At 37.9% G+C, this 13722-nt stretch overlaps 1 protein-coding gene across 1 annotated transcript; it reads left to right on the forward strand.

Moving 5' to 3' along the window:
* The first annotated feature begins 4075 nt into the window (after positions 1-4075).
* Positions 4076-7549, forward strand: LOC145125399 (receptor-like protein kinase HERK 1). The gene is made up of 6 exons (XM_079060859.1): positions 4076-5826; positions 5948-6234; positions 6302-6446; positions 6557-6696; positions 6792-6921; positions 7091-7549. Exons 1-6 carry the CDS (start codon positions 4764-4766, stop codon positions 7396-7398), a joined length of 2073 nt encoding a protein of 690 aa, XP_078916985.1. The 5' UTR covers positions 4076-4763; the 3' UTR covers positions 7399-7549.
* Positions 7550-13722: the final 6173 nt, after the last annotated feature.

The raw sequence follows: 13722 nt of genomic DNA on the forward strand, positions 1-13722 counted from the left end.
TTGCTATGCCAAATCTTAGAAAAATTATGACTTCCTCATACGAAGTCAGATTTGGACGTTCTTTTTATGCACGCTCTCGGTTTAACGTATACTACGACATTTTGTTTAGATTGCTAAGGCTAAAAAGTATTTTATCGTAAACTCACTTTTTATGTCACACAACGTCGTGCCAGTTTTGTCCCGAAACTTCGACAGGTCATAACTTCTTCGTTATAAGTCGGATTTCGGCGTTCTTTATATCACCGGAATCCTTGTCACGACCAATACAACTTTCTTCATAGATATTGGGTCTATCTATTATTTTATTTTTGACGCTTATTTTTATTCTTAATTTATTAGATCTTATTAATAAGTATAATGCACATAAAATCACATAATTCACATAATATTCAAATAATTCCCCTTTATTACTTTAAAATAGCTTACAATTGTTAACCCTAACTATTACATCATCATACTAATGCTTAGCCTAGAAACACGGGCGTTACACCTTATCGCCTCAATTTCGTTCATAATCTTCCCATAAGGATTAGGAATGAAAATTATACCTCTTTTCTCTCTCTCTCTCTCTCTCTCTCTCTCTCTCTCTCCTCTTCATTCTATGGTTTCTAGGTTTTGGGTGTGAGCCATTAGAGGCACACGATTTCCGGTGCTTCCTTTTTAAGGTTTTTCCATAAGGTTTTTAAAGTGATTTGTTTACTACAACAAATCAAATGTATGTAAGTCTAACTCTTGTATTTGATTATACTAGGAGTTTATTAAGGTTCAAATTATTTTGTTGTTCATAGCATGTTACGTTTAAAGTATTAAAGACATAGATCCTTTAGGTTGCATGTGCCCTTAAAAGTTAAGTGAAATTCCGCAAACACATAGTTATTGTAATCTATAAAACCCATCACATACAATAGTGAGCTCAACCATGGGGTGTATTTCGACCCAACATACATGCAAAAGTCACAAAAACAATTAGCACAATCCAATGGGCCAACATTGGTGCCTTCGACCCATGAATACAGTTAGAAGACTCACCTCACAGTCCAAAAGAATAGCTGCACCGATCACCGCTCCAAAAGCTATCTCTACCGGTCACCTATACAATTAACAGTGACCCAAATCTCAAACTATAACTCAAATTACCCAAAATTCCCAAAGGTCAAACTTGGTCAAATTCCTGGTTAAAGTAAAAAAGTCAAAGGAGGTCAACACAGACTGAGTACGCCCAGCGTACCCAGTCACTTCGCTCAGCGTAGTAGATCTTTTCCTGATTATGGGGCTTCAGTCTGGTACGTTCAGCGTACTACCGGGTACGCCCAACGTATTCGACCAATTCCATTTACCTTCATTAAGTGCTTATTTCATTAAGATCTCACGTCCAAAGCTCAAATCTAGTGCCAAATAACATTGTAAGTCATACAGTTTCCAACTTTATGACTTTCCATGGCTAGAAGGAGTCCATACACCAAAATCTTAACTTGATACACAAACCAAAGCATCATGACTCTTGCATGGAGGGAAGAAAGGGACCAGGATCACATTTTTATGACTCCTAATAGCTCCATAATGGATAAAGTTTCCAACTTTATCCATTAGGATGGTCCAAACAACTAAGATCCAGTCTTTAAGTCTCAAAGAGACCAAAAATGCATATTTATCAACTTAATCCACTAAGTCCAAGTCTCTAACCTTTAGATTTGAATCAATATGATGTTTAGATGGATAAAGTTTCCAACTTTATCCATAACAAGGTCACAAACTTTCAAGATCTAAACTTTATGCACTAAAGTGACCAAAGAGCTCATAAAGCTCAAAACTAGCTAGATCTAACAAATGCATCATCAATATTCAAGCTTTATACCTTCTGGAGTTGAGAAAATCAATGTAGGCTTTGGATCCACAAGCTTGAGCTTTAACAATCAACAAGCTTGAACTTCTCTTTCATCCAAAATGCACTCAAAACACATAGAAAGGCTCTAGAATTGATATAGGGGCTAGGGTTTTGAGTTGGAGGCTCAAGAGGGCGGATGTTGACGTTAGGAAGGACCTCATGGAGTTAGAGTCCTTAAATAGAGCTCAAAACCACGAAAATAGGGTTTTTGCAATGCGGCGGTATGCCCAACATAACACCCTAAAAACACGACTTTCTTCAGCCTAGTACGCCCAGTGTATCACACTCATTTTTCCAGCTTAACTTCAAACAAGCATAAATTATTCGTTTCAACTCCGTTTTCAATGATCTTTATATCCACGGAAAGGTAACGACTAGCTCTACAATTGTATCTTGATACTTATAACTAAAAACATCTCGAACTAAATCCCTTAATTTACGCAAGAAGCCCAAAACGTAACCTTTCACATTTTACCTCTCAGTCTCCATCAAACAATCCAAGGTTTAAATCATTTGCCCAACATAATACACCTCCAATAGAGTCTAAACGTCATTCCATTGAAGCCCAATGCCTCCATTTGCTCCATTTATTGTCTACAATCCTGAAATAAGAACTTTTCGAAACAGGATGTTATAGATTTCCCATGATCAGTGTTGAAAATAGTGTCCAAGGTCATTAACCAGTTGATAATATTTCTAAATAATAACATGGTCCTTTTGGGTTGGCCTAATGACACAAATATAATTAAGGAAATAGAGAAAATAAGTTGTTAATTTATTAAGGAATGAAGTTTGTTGTAGATCCCCTTAAATTTGGTGCACCTCCTATTCATTTGAGTCCATTTGCTACTAAGCATATCAGTATTGCAATATGAATTTTTCTTCAAAATAGCATGAAATTTTGCGAGCATCGCTTCCCAATAAGCAACTTTCTTCATATCATTTCCATGTCGTTCATTTTTTGAAGTCAGACACCATGCTACCGCTAAAGCGTACTCCTCCTCCGATGTCCGTAATTGTGGTATATCTTCATTTTCCATGAAAACTTTTTCCATTTCCCTCTCCCTTTCCTACTACCTCTCGCTTGTGTTTCGACAACGGTTTCTATCGATGGTTGTGTGGGTGGTGGTTGGGTGGCTGTTTGTGGCATCGAAGAAAAAATATTGAAAATCTTTTGTTGTAAATTTTGGTTTTGGCCAAAAAGATTTTGTTGAACGTAGGGTAAGGAATGAAATTGCTTAGAGGTAAGGTGAGATTAAAATAACTTCTCTGGAATGGTATTTTTTGTGAGCTTTGAGAGTTTAATAGTTTATATAACTTTCAAATTGGACGAATCGGACCGGAGAGGTTGTGTTTGGTGGAGGGGTATTTGAGTTTTGCTCCATTTTTTTGGTTGAAAATGATATTGATTTGTTTAATATAGAGAGAAAGAAACGAATGGTGCGAATAAAATATGGTAAATTGTTGCATATTTTCTATTTTAACATTTTTTTTTGTTTTTTTTTAATCTGTCCCTTTTTTTAAACGTGCATAACTCACCAATATGAAGTCCATATTACTTGATTTTTTTCCAGCATGTAACTTGGTATTTATACTTAATTTTAGACCGTATATTAATGTTGCGTATTTTCTGTTTCAACATTTTTTTTTGGATTTTGTCTCGCTTTTTAAAATACATATAACTCACTTATATAAAGTCGAAATGACTTGATTTTTTTTTCCAACATGTAATTTAGTGTTTTTACTTTATTTTAGAATGTACAAAATCATATTTTCATTAAATACTGAGTCATCGACAACATATCAACCATTTTAGTTTGAAAATAATCGAAAAACCAGGACCGTGACCGGGACCGAAATCGAACCGGAACCGACACCGATAATCCAGTGGGTTTGGTTCCGGTCCGAAACCACATGTTTAAACAAGTTTAAGAAGCTTTGATCTAATTAGTAAAGGAAATCTACAGAAAAGTCCCAAATTTTTGGAAAAAGTTTCAAAAAAGTCCTAAATTGTTTTTTTGTAATCTATTATTTACGGTTCAAATATAAAAAAAAGACTTCTCCATTCATTTGGACAAAATATTAAATAATTCAGACTTTTTATTTAAAAAACTTTATTGAAACAAAAGTTTTGACTTTTCTATAAGATTTCCATAATTAGTAAGTGTCGGATACCACCACAGAAGCCAAGCAATTTTGATGATGAGGCGAATTGCTGGTGCTCGGAAACCCTTTTTCACTAGAATCTGGTGGTCCTTTATTCAAATACACTAGTTCCAAACGATTAGCAGCCATCGATTTGTGTGTGTTGAATAAAGTTTCTTCACCAAACGAACAAACGAATTAACGATGGAATCCAAGTGATACCGTAACTACATTGTTACGGTATCACTGCTGCCCAGAAATCTGCTTGCAGAGTCACTCCACACAAACAGAGACTTGAACGTACAAATCAGGTTTATTCTCTACCATTAAATCTCTGGATTCGAGAGGCAGACTATGGATTTCGCTACAGGGGCAAAGGGCCTTTTGAAATCTAAGACGAGGTTTCTGTTTCATCAAAGAAATATGCCACTGCTCTTGCTGTACATTGTGAAGGAAGAAGCTCCATTGAAAATAATCAACATCAAAGAAAGAGATTAAACCGTAACTACATTGTTACTGACTCAGTTTTCAATATGAATAACCCTTCCCGAACGAAATTCAGTGTTAGTCAAAATTGACGTGTATTCAACATGATAAATACAGATGTCCGGGTCACGCTGGGCTCCATCTCTCTTTCCAGGAAGAACATCACCATTATGTAGGTTGACTATGAAGCTCCAATATCATTTATGGAACATCCATCGCAAATTGTGCTTCTACTTTATCAATAACTATGTTCCCTGCTATTATCGATGGCAAGGAATCTCAACCCTCCACATGCTCCTCCATAGAATCATCACAACCATGTCGTCACTTCGAATTACATGAGATTCTCTTAGCAACAGATAACTTGGACGAATCATTGGTAATTGGGCATGGAGGGTTTGGAAAAGTTTACAAAGGTAACATTACGAATGGATCAATTGTTTCCGTTGCTGCAATTAAACGGTTGGATCCCATGTCCAGTCAAGGGGCATCAGAGTTCTGGGCGGAGGTTGAGATGCTTTCCAACTTCCGTCACTGTCACCTTGTGTCTTTGTTTGGTTATTGTAATCATAAAAAAGAGATGATTCTTGTTTACGAGTATATGCCCAATGGAACTCTTGAAGACCACCTTCATAATAAACTTGGGACCCCCCTTTCTTGGCTTCAGAGACTCAAGATCTGCATAGGTGCTGCGCGTGGGTTAGACTACCTTCACACTGGTACGGGGATTAAAGCCGGGGTTATACATCGTGATGTGAAGAGCTCCAATATTTTGTTAGATAAAAGCTGGGCAGCTAAAATTTCAGACTTTGGGTTGTCCAAAATAGGTCCAAAGGATCAGCCATTGACTTATGTCAACACACATGTTAAAGGCACTTTCGGGTATCTAGATCCTGATTATTCCTTCACAGGAAGGCTGACAAGGAAGTCTGATGTGTATGCTTTTGGGGTGGTGTTGTTAGAAGTCCTTTGTGGGAGGCCTGCACTGGATTTGAGTCTCGATGAAGATGAGCAGAATTTAGCAAGATGGGCTCAAGAATCCATCAAAGAAGGAAATTTAAAACATATAATTGATTCTGGTATAAGGGATCAAATCTCCCCGAAAAGTTTGAAAGAGTTTGTTCGGATTGCAGGGGCATGTTTGCACAGCAAGCAAAAGGAGCGTCCAACCATGACTGAGGTCGTGTTCAGTCTTGCTTCTGTATTGATCTTACAAGAGAAAACCAATAGTTCATTGCAACCTTCACATAGAACAGTATTCAGTAGAATGGTTGATAAGTTCCCCTTCACCTCCAATGGAGACAACTCTGGTATTTTATTCTCCTACTGAATACATATGTTGTAATGAATAATCCTTAAAAATAGTTAATATTGCATATTGCAGACTTGCGAGTACTGATTATATAATTTGTTTGTATTCATTTGTTTCAGTCCGTGGTGATCCAAGTGATAGCAAGGCCAACAATAGAAATGCTGCTGCTGATAATGTAGGGTCTGATGACAAGGATTTCACAATGCCTATTTTAACTTTGAAAGTATTTGACTTTGCTGATTTGGAGTTGGCTACAAGAAGATTTAGTCAAGATATGCTCATTGCTACGGAAGGTTATGGAGAGACATTCTTAGGTTGGGTTGACAAGAACACATTGTCCTCTTCAACAGAGGGTCTTGGTATTGCTGTTGCTGTTGAAAGGTGTCACAATCTTCATGAATGGCAGGTAAATATCTATAAATATACATTAATTTACATCTACAAAATGTAACTTCAAATTTTTTTGAGATTAGACAGTGTTGAGTGTCTTAGGACAGTTAGCTCATCCAAATATTATTAGTCTCTTGGGATACTGCAACAATATGAAAGAAGAAGAAAGATGGTTGCTTGTTTATGAGAACATGCAAAACCAAAACTTGGGTCACTTCTTATTTGGAGGTAATGTGTACATAATCTCTCTAAAAAACTATCGGTGGATAATTTTTCCCAAAATGTTGAATTTTTGCAATCAAATAACTGCTGCAACATGAATAACATTGCTGATGCAGGAGATGTTGCCGAACCACTTCCATGGGCAACACGACTTATGATAATGATAGGAGTAGCCCGTGGACTCGCTTATATCCATTCATCAAAACGCCAACTCATACACCGTGACGTTAAATCCTCTAATATATTGCTGGATCAGGTACTCTGAAGCTATTTAAGATTTTTGGTGGTGTCCATGTTATTGATTTTATGCCTGTGAAGCTAGCAGTTAATCTTTACTCTTTCTTATTCCAGGATTTCAATGCAAAACTGGGGGGTTTTGAGTTGGCAAGATTTTTCCCTGAGACCGAGACCGGGAAAACAGTTGTTTCAACGAGTGTTATGGGTACCTATCATTATGCAGACCCGGTGTATATAAATACGGGTATGTTACTATGTAACAAACTGATATTTTCTTCAGTGGACTTGTGCAACTATTATGTTTGGTTTTTGTGTAAGGTCCATATTTTCAGAAAAAAAGGATGGTTTGTTTTAAACAAATATATACATACCCATGGAAAAGTTAACAGGTGTATCTTGTGATTACAATACAGGTCGCTTGAGTGTGAAGAGCGACATCTATGGGTTTGGAGTGGTGTTGCTGGAAATATTAACAGGACGTCGGGCAACGGTGCAGCCGAGTCCACAGACCAATTTGGTAAAATGGGCAAGTTCATCCTTAGCAAGCAGAAGCAAGCTAAAAAAAATAATGGATCCGTGTCTTAAACAAAAATACCCACCAAATGGTGCTTTTCGATGTGCTGCACTTGTATTAAGGTGTTTATCTGAGGATCAAAAGGATAGGCCTTCAAGTGAAGAAGTTTTGGGGAGCTTGGAGCAAATATATGCTATTAACAAATAATGGATGATGGATATGATGTTATACTTAGACTCTAAATGATTAATGGGGTACTAAGAGAACTAATGTTTAATTTTTATGGTTTTCGTTGTTTCTTCGTCGTAGATTATCTAACGCTTATGATAAACATAAATTGTGGGCTATTCTTTTGTCATTTTTCTGCTTTTCTTATTTCGCATCATGTTGGAGTGTTCACCATTGCTATTAGGATGAAATATGTTTTCATTCTAACACCTAGTTCCCGAGTTTAAGCAAAGGAAAGAAAAGAGAAAAGAAAAGAAATTAAGGAGAGAAAAAAAAAAAAGAGAAAGGAAAAGAAATTTGTCATTTGTGTTCCCGAGTTGGAGAGAAGTGAAAGGAAAATTAAACATTTTGTTCTTTCTCTCCAAATTATTCCAAATCGAAGGAAAGTTAGGAGGAAAAGTGATCCTTCCATTTCCTTCTATTTCCTTCCTTTAATGAAATTCGGAAACATAAATTCTTTTACTTTCTTCTCACTCCCATCCATTTTTTTTTCTCTCGTTAAATTGAACTCGGAAACGGGGTGTAAGCATGACATCTGTATTGTAATTATATATACTCATTAATAGTGGAAAAGCTCCAGCCTGGTACCATTCATTGGCTAATGGCTGGTCAATGGATGGTGTATTTATTTGGCTGCTGATTGGATGATGCTTTATTTTTTGCCTGGTCGGTTTTGCCCTTTTGGATGCGTGTTCTTCTTTTCCTTTCATTGTCTTTCTCTTCCACTCAAAAATTAACAACGCTTCTATCTGCCTTAGGTGCTGTCAATGTTGTAGAAATCGACCTTGGCGGACGATTAATCGCTTGGCGGCCTTGAACCGATTACGATTAGAGTGTTTGGCGGAAATTGGTCAAAATCAGTCAAACTCGGGCTTGACGGTCCTCGACGGTCGGCGGGAATATTTTAAAAATTCAAAATTTTTAATTTTCAAATATTACACCAAAAATTTTAATTTTCATTACAATTTTAAGATATTATACTAAAATTTTCAAATTTTCAAAATTTCAAAATTTTAAATTTTAAAATACTTATTTTTTTAAGATATATTAATTTTTAATTAATTTTATTAATAATTTAGGGTCTCCGATTAATCACCGATTAATCCCCACCGAGTCCGATTAATCGCTTAACGTCAGTCGACCGCTAAGTGATTTTCACAACATTGGGTGTTGTTTGTTTTTTCGAAGCAAAAACGCCTGAAGTCTGCGGACCACGTCTGCAACCCTCTGCAGCAGAAGAGTTGGACCAAACGGCTGCAACATATAATAAGAAGTTTGTTTGTTTTTTAACTTCCGTAGGCTGCTGCAATAAACTGAAATTTAAATAAATTGATTTTACAAATTTAAAATAGTTTTCAACACCGAAATTTTATAATTCTAGTCTTACAACATTGATATAAATTTCATACCACAAAATTATTCTTACAATAACAATTTTAGTTTTAATAATAAGTTTTTGTATCGTGCGAGGAAGAGAGAACATATGATAAAGAAGCGTGAAGATAATGCAATGTTAAATTTGAATGAAGTTTTTCTCTTTACAAGGACACAAGCTTTTATTAGAGAGTGTGGATGCATAAGATCAAGGTCATGGAGTAGTACAAGAGTAGTCTAAGTGCTAGTTGCCTTTACATTGTTTGTGCATTTTGCCTAGTTTTTACTTTCAACTTATTGTGTCGATACTTTTCTTCCTAGTTATTACTTCTATCTACCTTTTCTATATGTATGTTGGTTCTATATGTACCTTCTCACCATGCTCCTTTTGATTTTCGATATATATTTCATTTTATTGCTCGTATATGTGTCTTTTTGCCTTTATGAAACTCTACTGATTATTTCTTCTTTGTGGATTGGCGTTTCACATATAAACTAAATCAATTAACTACAACATGCTTTTGTGATACACACTCTATTCTGTAATACTCCTTACAAACACAACACACAACAAAATAAAATAAGGGATGATTACAATAAGTGATAATGACTTGAAAGGGTAACAAACATTCAACTAGTTCATATTTAGTAACTGAACTTTTTTTCATGCTTGATTTACTCATGAATTATTTGAAATGTTCGCATTTTACCCTTATGACCGGTTGTAACCGGTCATCAGTTTCCTAAGGATAATCATTATCCTTATCAAAACATGCCTTATCCCTATCCAAGGTATAACATCTTATTTCCCAGTATGTATATTTATATGGATTTAAAATGTTTGGGCCTTGGATAATTTGGATTTGGACTTGCAATTGGAATTGTTTGGCCTAGTAGGGCACAACGCACCCTTATAAAGCGTGACACGCCCAGGCCTATGGGCTACCCAATTTTTAGGGTTTGTAGGCTATTTAAAGGCACTTAATTATCTAGGGTTGGATCATTCTCAGCCTCCATCAAAGCTAGAGAGTGTTTTTGGAAAACCCTACCCTATTCGAGCTTAGAATCCTCTTGAAAGCTTATCTTTATCATCTTTTTCCAATGAAGCTTGAAGAAGAAGACTCCATTTGGTGTGTTGAAAAAAGGGCCATTGTAGATCCAGAAAGCTTGCTAATCTTCTGGACTTTTGTGAGTATAAAGCTTCCGTCTTGATCATTAGTTTCTTGGATCTTGTAGTTTGCTCAAATTTGTTCCTTTTTGGTTCTTTTGGGCTTGTGCTTTGGAGTTGAGTGAACTCCAACACCTTATGAGCTCATTATATCACTCCTTGATCCCGTTAGACATGGAAAGTTTGGATCTTAGATCTTGTTTTCTTGGCCATGAAAAGAATGTTGTCATTTAGGGTCCTTTTTTATTTTCAAATCTAGATCTTGGTTGTTGTGGTGTGTCTTAATAGATAAAGTTGGAAACTTTATCCATTTAGACATTGTGTGGGAGTCCAAATCTAAATGCTGGGGTTCTGACTTACTGGGTTAAGTCAATTGACCCTTTAGTTTAAGTTAGGGAAATACACGCCCTTCCCTAGCATGGTGTGCTTTTAAGGTTTTCGAGTGTGCACTTGTTTGAGCATGGGGGGCCGACTGTTTTGTCGTGTAACGGGTACGGGGCGCCTGTTGACCAATGAGTTGACTTTGTTGACTTTTTTTGACTTTTGACTAAGTTTGATTTGGGGTCAAACTTTAGGGTTTTAGGTAGATTTGACCTTTGGTTATATGTGTAACACCCCGGTTTTCATGTATTTTCAAATCCATCCCTTGGTTGTTAATTATGTCTTTTGGTCCTTGGATTAGAGGAGGTGGCCAGGCAGCCCTAGTGGCAAGTTTGTAATTTGGGGGTGGTAGGGGTACGCTGAGTGTACATATGAGTACGATAAGCGTACTAGGGCGTACCCTACTACGCTGGGTGTACACACATGTACGCTGGGCGTACTCATGTCCGATGGGAACCCTAATTTTTAGGGTTTATGGGGTATTTAAGCATCCTTATGGTCATTTATCCCCACCTTTTCAGCCTCCAAAGTCTTAGATCCGTTCTTGCAAGACCCTAACCCTTTAAAGTGTGATTATGAGCCTTAAAGTGTATTCTTGGTGAGTTTGAAGAAGGAGAAGTGCATCAAGGAGCTTGGAAGCTTGAAGCAGGAATTGGATCTGGAAGTTTGGCCCTCTTCTCCATCATTTTATGGCCCTCTTCTCCATCATTTGAAGGTATAAAGGTCATACCTTTGTGGTTTGTTTGTTAGATCTCATGTTTGGGTCTTTTTATGCTTCTTCTTGGTCCCAATTACTCCATCTTGAGCATGGCATGTTCTGGACGTTTTGAGCTGTCCTTCTAGACCATAGGAAGGGTACTTAGTCATAAAAATGAGGTCCCAATGGCCAGAAGTACATCATGCATTTGGTAGAAGGGTCTTAATGGATTAAGTGCATTAAGCCCTTTTTGGTTGACCAAAGTCTTAAAGTTTGAGATTTTATGGTTCTGGAACACTTTTGAACCATGGATCTGTAATTTGGGCTGAAGTGCTTAAGCCATTAAGCACATATTGGACTTTTAGAGCTGCAAGGGTACACCCCGCTTAGGGAGGAGTACGCCCCGCATACTCGGTCAGCCTCCCCGTATCTTGGTCAATGCGAGGTCTCGTGTAAGCTGAGCGTACCTCCGGAGTACGCCCCGCGTACGCGACTGTAGTGGGCTTCTTTGTGTTGGGGTTCGGTTTTGGGCTTGGATTGTATGGGGCCATGTTGGGCCATATGGATTTCATGATTTGGGGCTTTTGTCTTGCTGGATTTTCTAGAATGAAGGCCATGAGAGGGATTGGGCCCAATTTGGAAAATTGGGCCATAATTGGGCCTTAGAAGCTTATTTGGATTTTTGGGCTTTAGGAGTTTATTTTGATGTTGGGCCTCTTTGTCATCTAGTTTGGGCCAAGTTTGGGGAAGGGTAAAAAGGTCTTTTACCCTAAATTGGACTCATAATATGATTCAGTGGCTAGATGTTGATGGATTGTCATTTTGGTATCTGGTAGCGCGTGTGTGGTAGCGGATCTACAGTCAGAGATCATTCGTGGGATCAACTATTGATGGAGTGTTGTCTTGATGTTGGCGGTTCGGGGATCCATAAGCCAACAGCCAGGGATCGTCTGTGTGGTTCGGCATTGCGAGGTGAGTTTTCCTCCCTATACTTCCGGGTCGAAGGCACCAAAGCTGGCCCTTTGGTTTGATAACCTGATATTGCTGATATACTGAGTATGGAATAGTTATGCATGAGTATGCTAGTTATTGATATGCTAGTATGGTCGATCGGTAGGATTACCTGTAATACTGTCTGCACGTTTATCTGCTTATGTTTGTGATCTGTCGGCATATCTTGTTGGGCCGGGTAGGACAGGCCAGACTCATACCGAGGACTCGGTAACATTCCAGATATAAGCTGAGGACCTGGTGGTATGCCAGACTCGTACTGAGGGGTTGAGGGTATTGGAGCAATCCGGATATGAGTTGAGGGCTAGGAGGGGCATGCCAGACTCATACTGAGGACTCATGGGCATTCCAGATATGAGCTGAGGGTCGGGTGGGGCATGCCAGACTCGTACTGAGGGCCAGGGAGCAAGCCATACATAAGCTGTGGGCCTAGGGGGCAAGCCAGACTTATACTGTGGGCTCAAGGGTAATCCAGTTTGTTAGCTATGGACCCATTGCATGCTGTTATTATATATATATATATATATATATATATATATATATATATATATATATATATATATATATATATATATATATGATCTATTGTGTGAATGGTAATCTGGGGGAACTCACTAAGCTTTGTGCATACAGTTTTGGTTTATGGTTTCAAGTACTTCAGTGGATCGTGGCAAGGTGAAGGCGTGATCGTACACATTATCGCGTTTTTGGACTTATGATTTATGGGAAACTATGATATTGTCAAAGTTTTGGAAACTATGTTGAAAACAATTCTGATTTAAAATGATATTTTGAATACAATACTTTTTGTAAATATTTCTTTAGGAAAAGGGTTGTTTTGAAATGTTTAAATTTTATGAAATTTTATGGATGTTACAAGTTGGTATCAGAGCCTTGGTTTGAGTGAATTAGAGGAACACTCGTTTGAATCCAGTCTTAAACTAAGGAAAAAGGTTTTTCAAAACAAATTTTCAAATGGTTTTCAAACTAATCAAAGAGGATGCGATGTGTACGATCAGCCGGAGCCAGTAAGTAGACCCCAAATTACCACACATTTATTTGAGATTATGTTATGTTATGTTATGTTAGAACAACATTTATTGGATGGTAGAATTGCCTGATTATATGATGCCTTAGTTCCTATAGAGTTCTCTTGTTTGGATGTTCTGTGACTCTTTCGCGTGTGATCTGGCTATTGAGTGGATATGCTAAGTCACATACTACATGGTTTAAATGATCTTAGGATGAGGGTTTTGGTCCTGTCGCGCAACTCTTGTTTGAGTCCTAACCGTTGTGGTATTGAATCCTTTAGCCTAAGGTTGTTTAAACTGTGGGGTATGTGATTGTATTCATGCGATAGTCATCTGGCACCAATGGAGAGTCGTATGGCAGTTTGTGGTATGGTGAGTCGCGTGGGGTCCGCCGGCCAGTCGCGTTGTTGGATGATGGGCAATAGCTTTCTCAGAGTGGGTGCAGTGTATAGCGGGTCCGCGCGAGGAATGATTAGCCACTCTTGGTAGAGTGCGAGCTGGACGAAGGGGCACCTGAGATGTCGGTAGTCGGAGATCGGGAAATTCGTATGAGGATATATTGATTTTATTATGTTTAGCGCCAGTAGGCTCCTCTACATGAATGTTGCTTGCTTTGTGCTTTGTGGAACTCATGAGTGATG

This window comes from Lactuca virosa, chromosome 7 (genome assembly GCF_052849685.1).
Source record: "Lactuca virosa cultivar CGN04683 chromosome 7, Lactuca_virosa_CGN04683_v6, whole genome shotgun sequence".
Lineage (NCBI taxonomy): Eukaryota > Viridiplantae > Streptophyta > Magnoliopsida > Asterales > Asteraceae > Lactuca > Lactuca virosa.

What these genes read in the sequence shown, in the direction of transcription:
- LOC145125399 (XM_079060859.1), top strand. Translation starts at nt 4,764, where the DNA reads ATGTTCCCTGCTATTATCGATGGCAAGGAATCTCAACCCTCCACATGC. An exon ending in ACAATCTTCATGAATGGCAG is followed by an intron (nt 6,235 to 6,301) that starts GTAAATATCTAT and finishes TTTTGAGATTAG; the next exon opens with ACAGTGTTGAGTGTCTTAGG. An exon ending in CCCGGTGTATATAAATACGG is followed by an intron (nt 6,922 to 7,090) that starts GTATGTTACTAT and finishes ATTACAATACAG; the next exon opens with GTCGCTTGAGTGTGAAGAGC.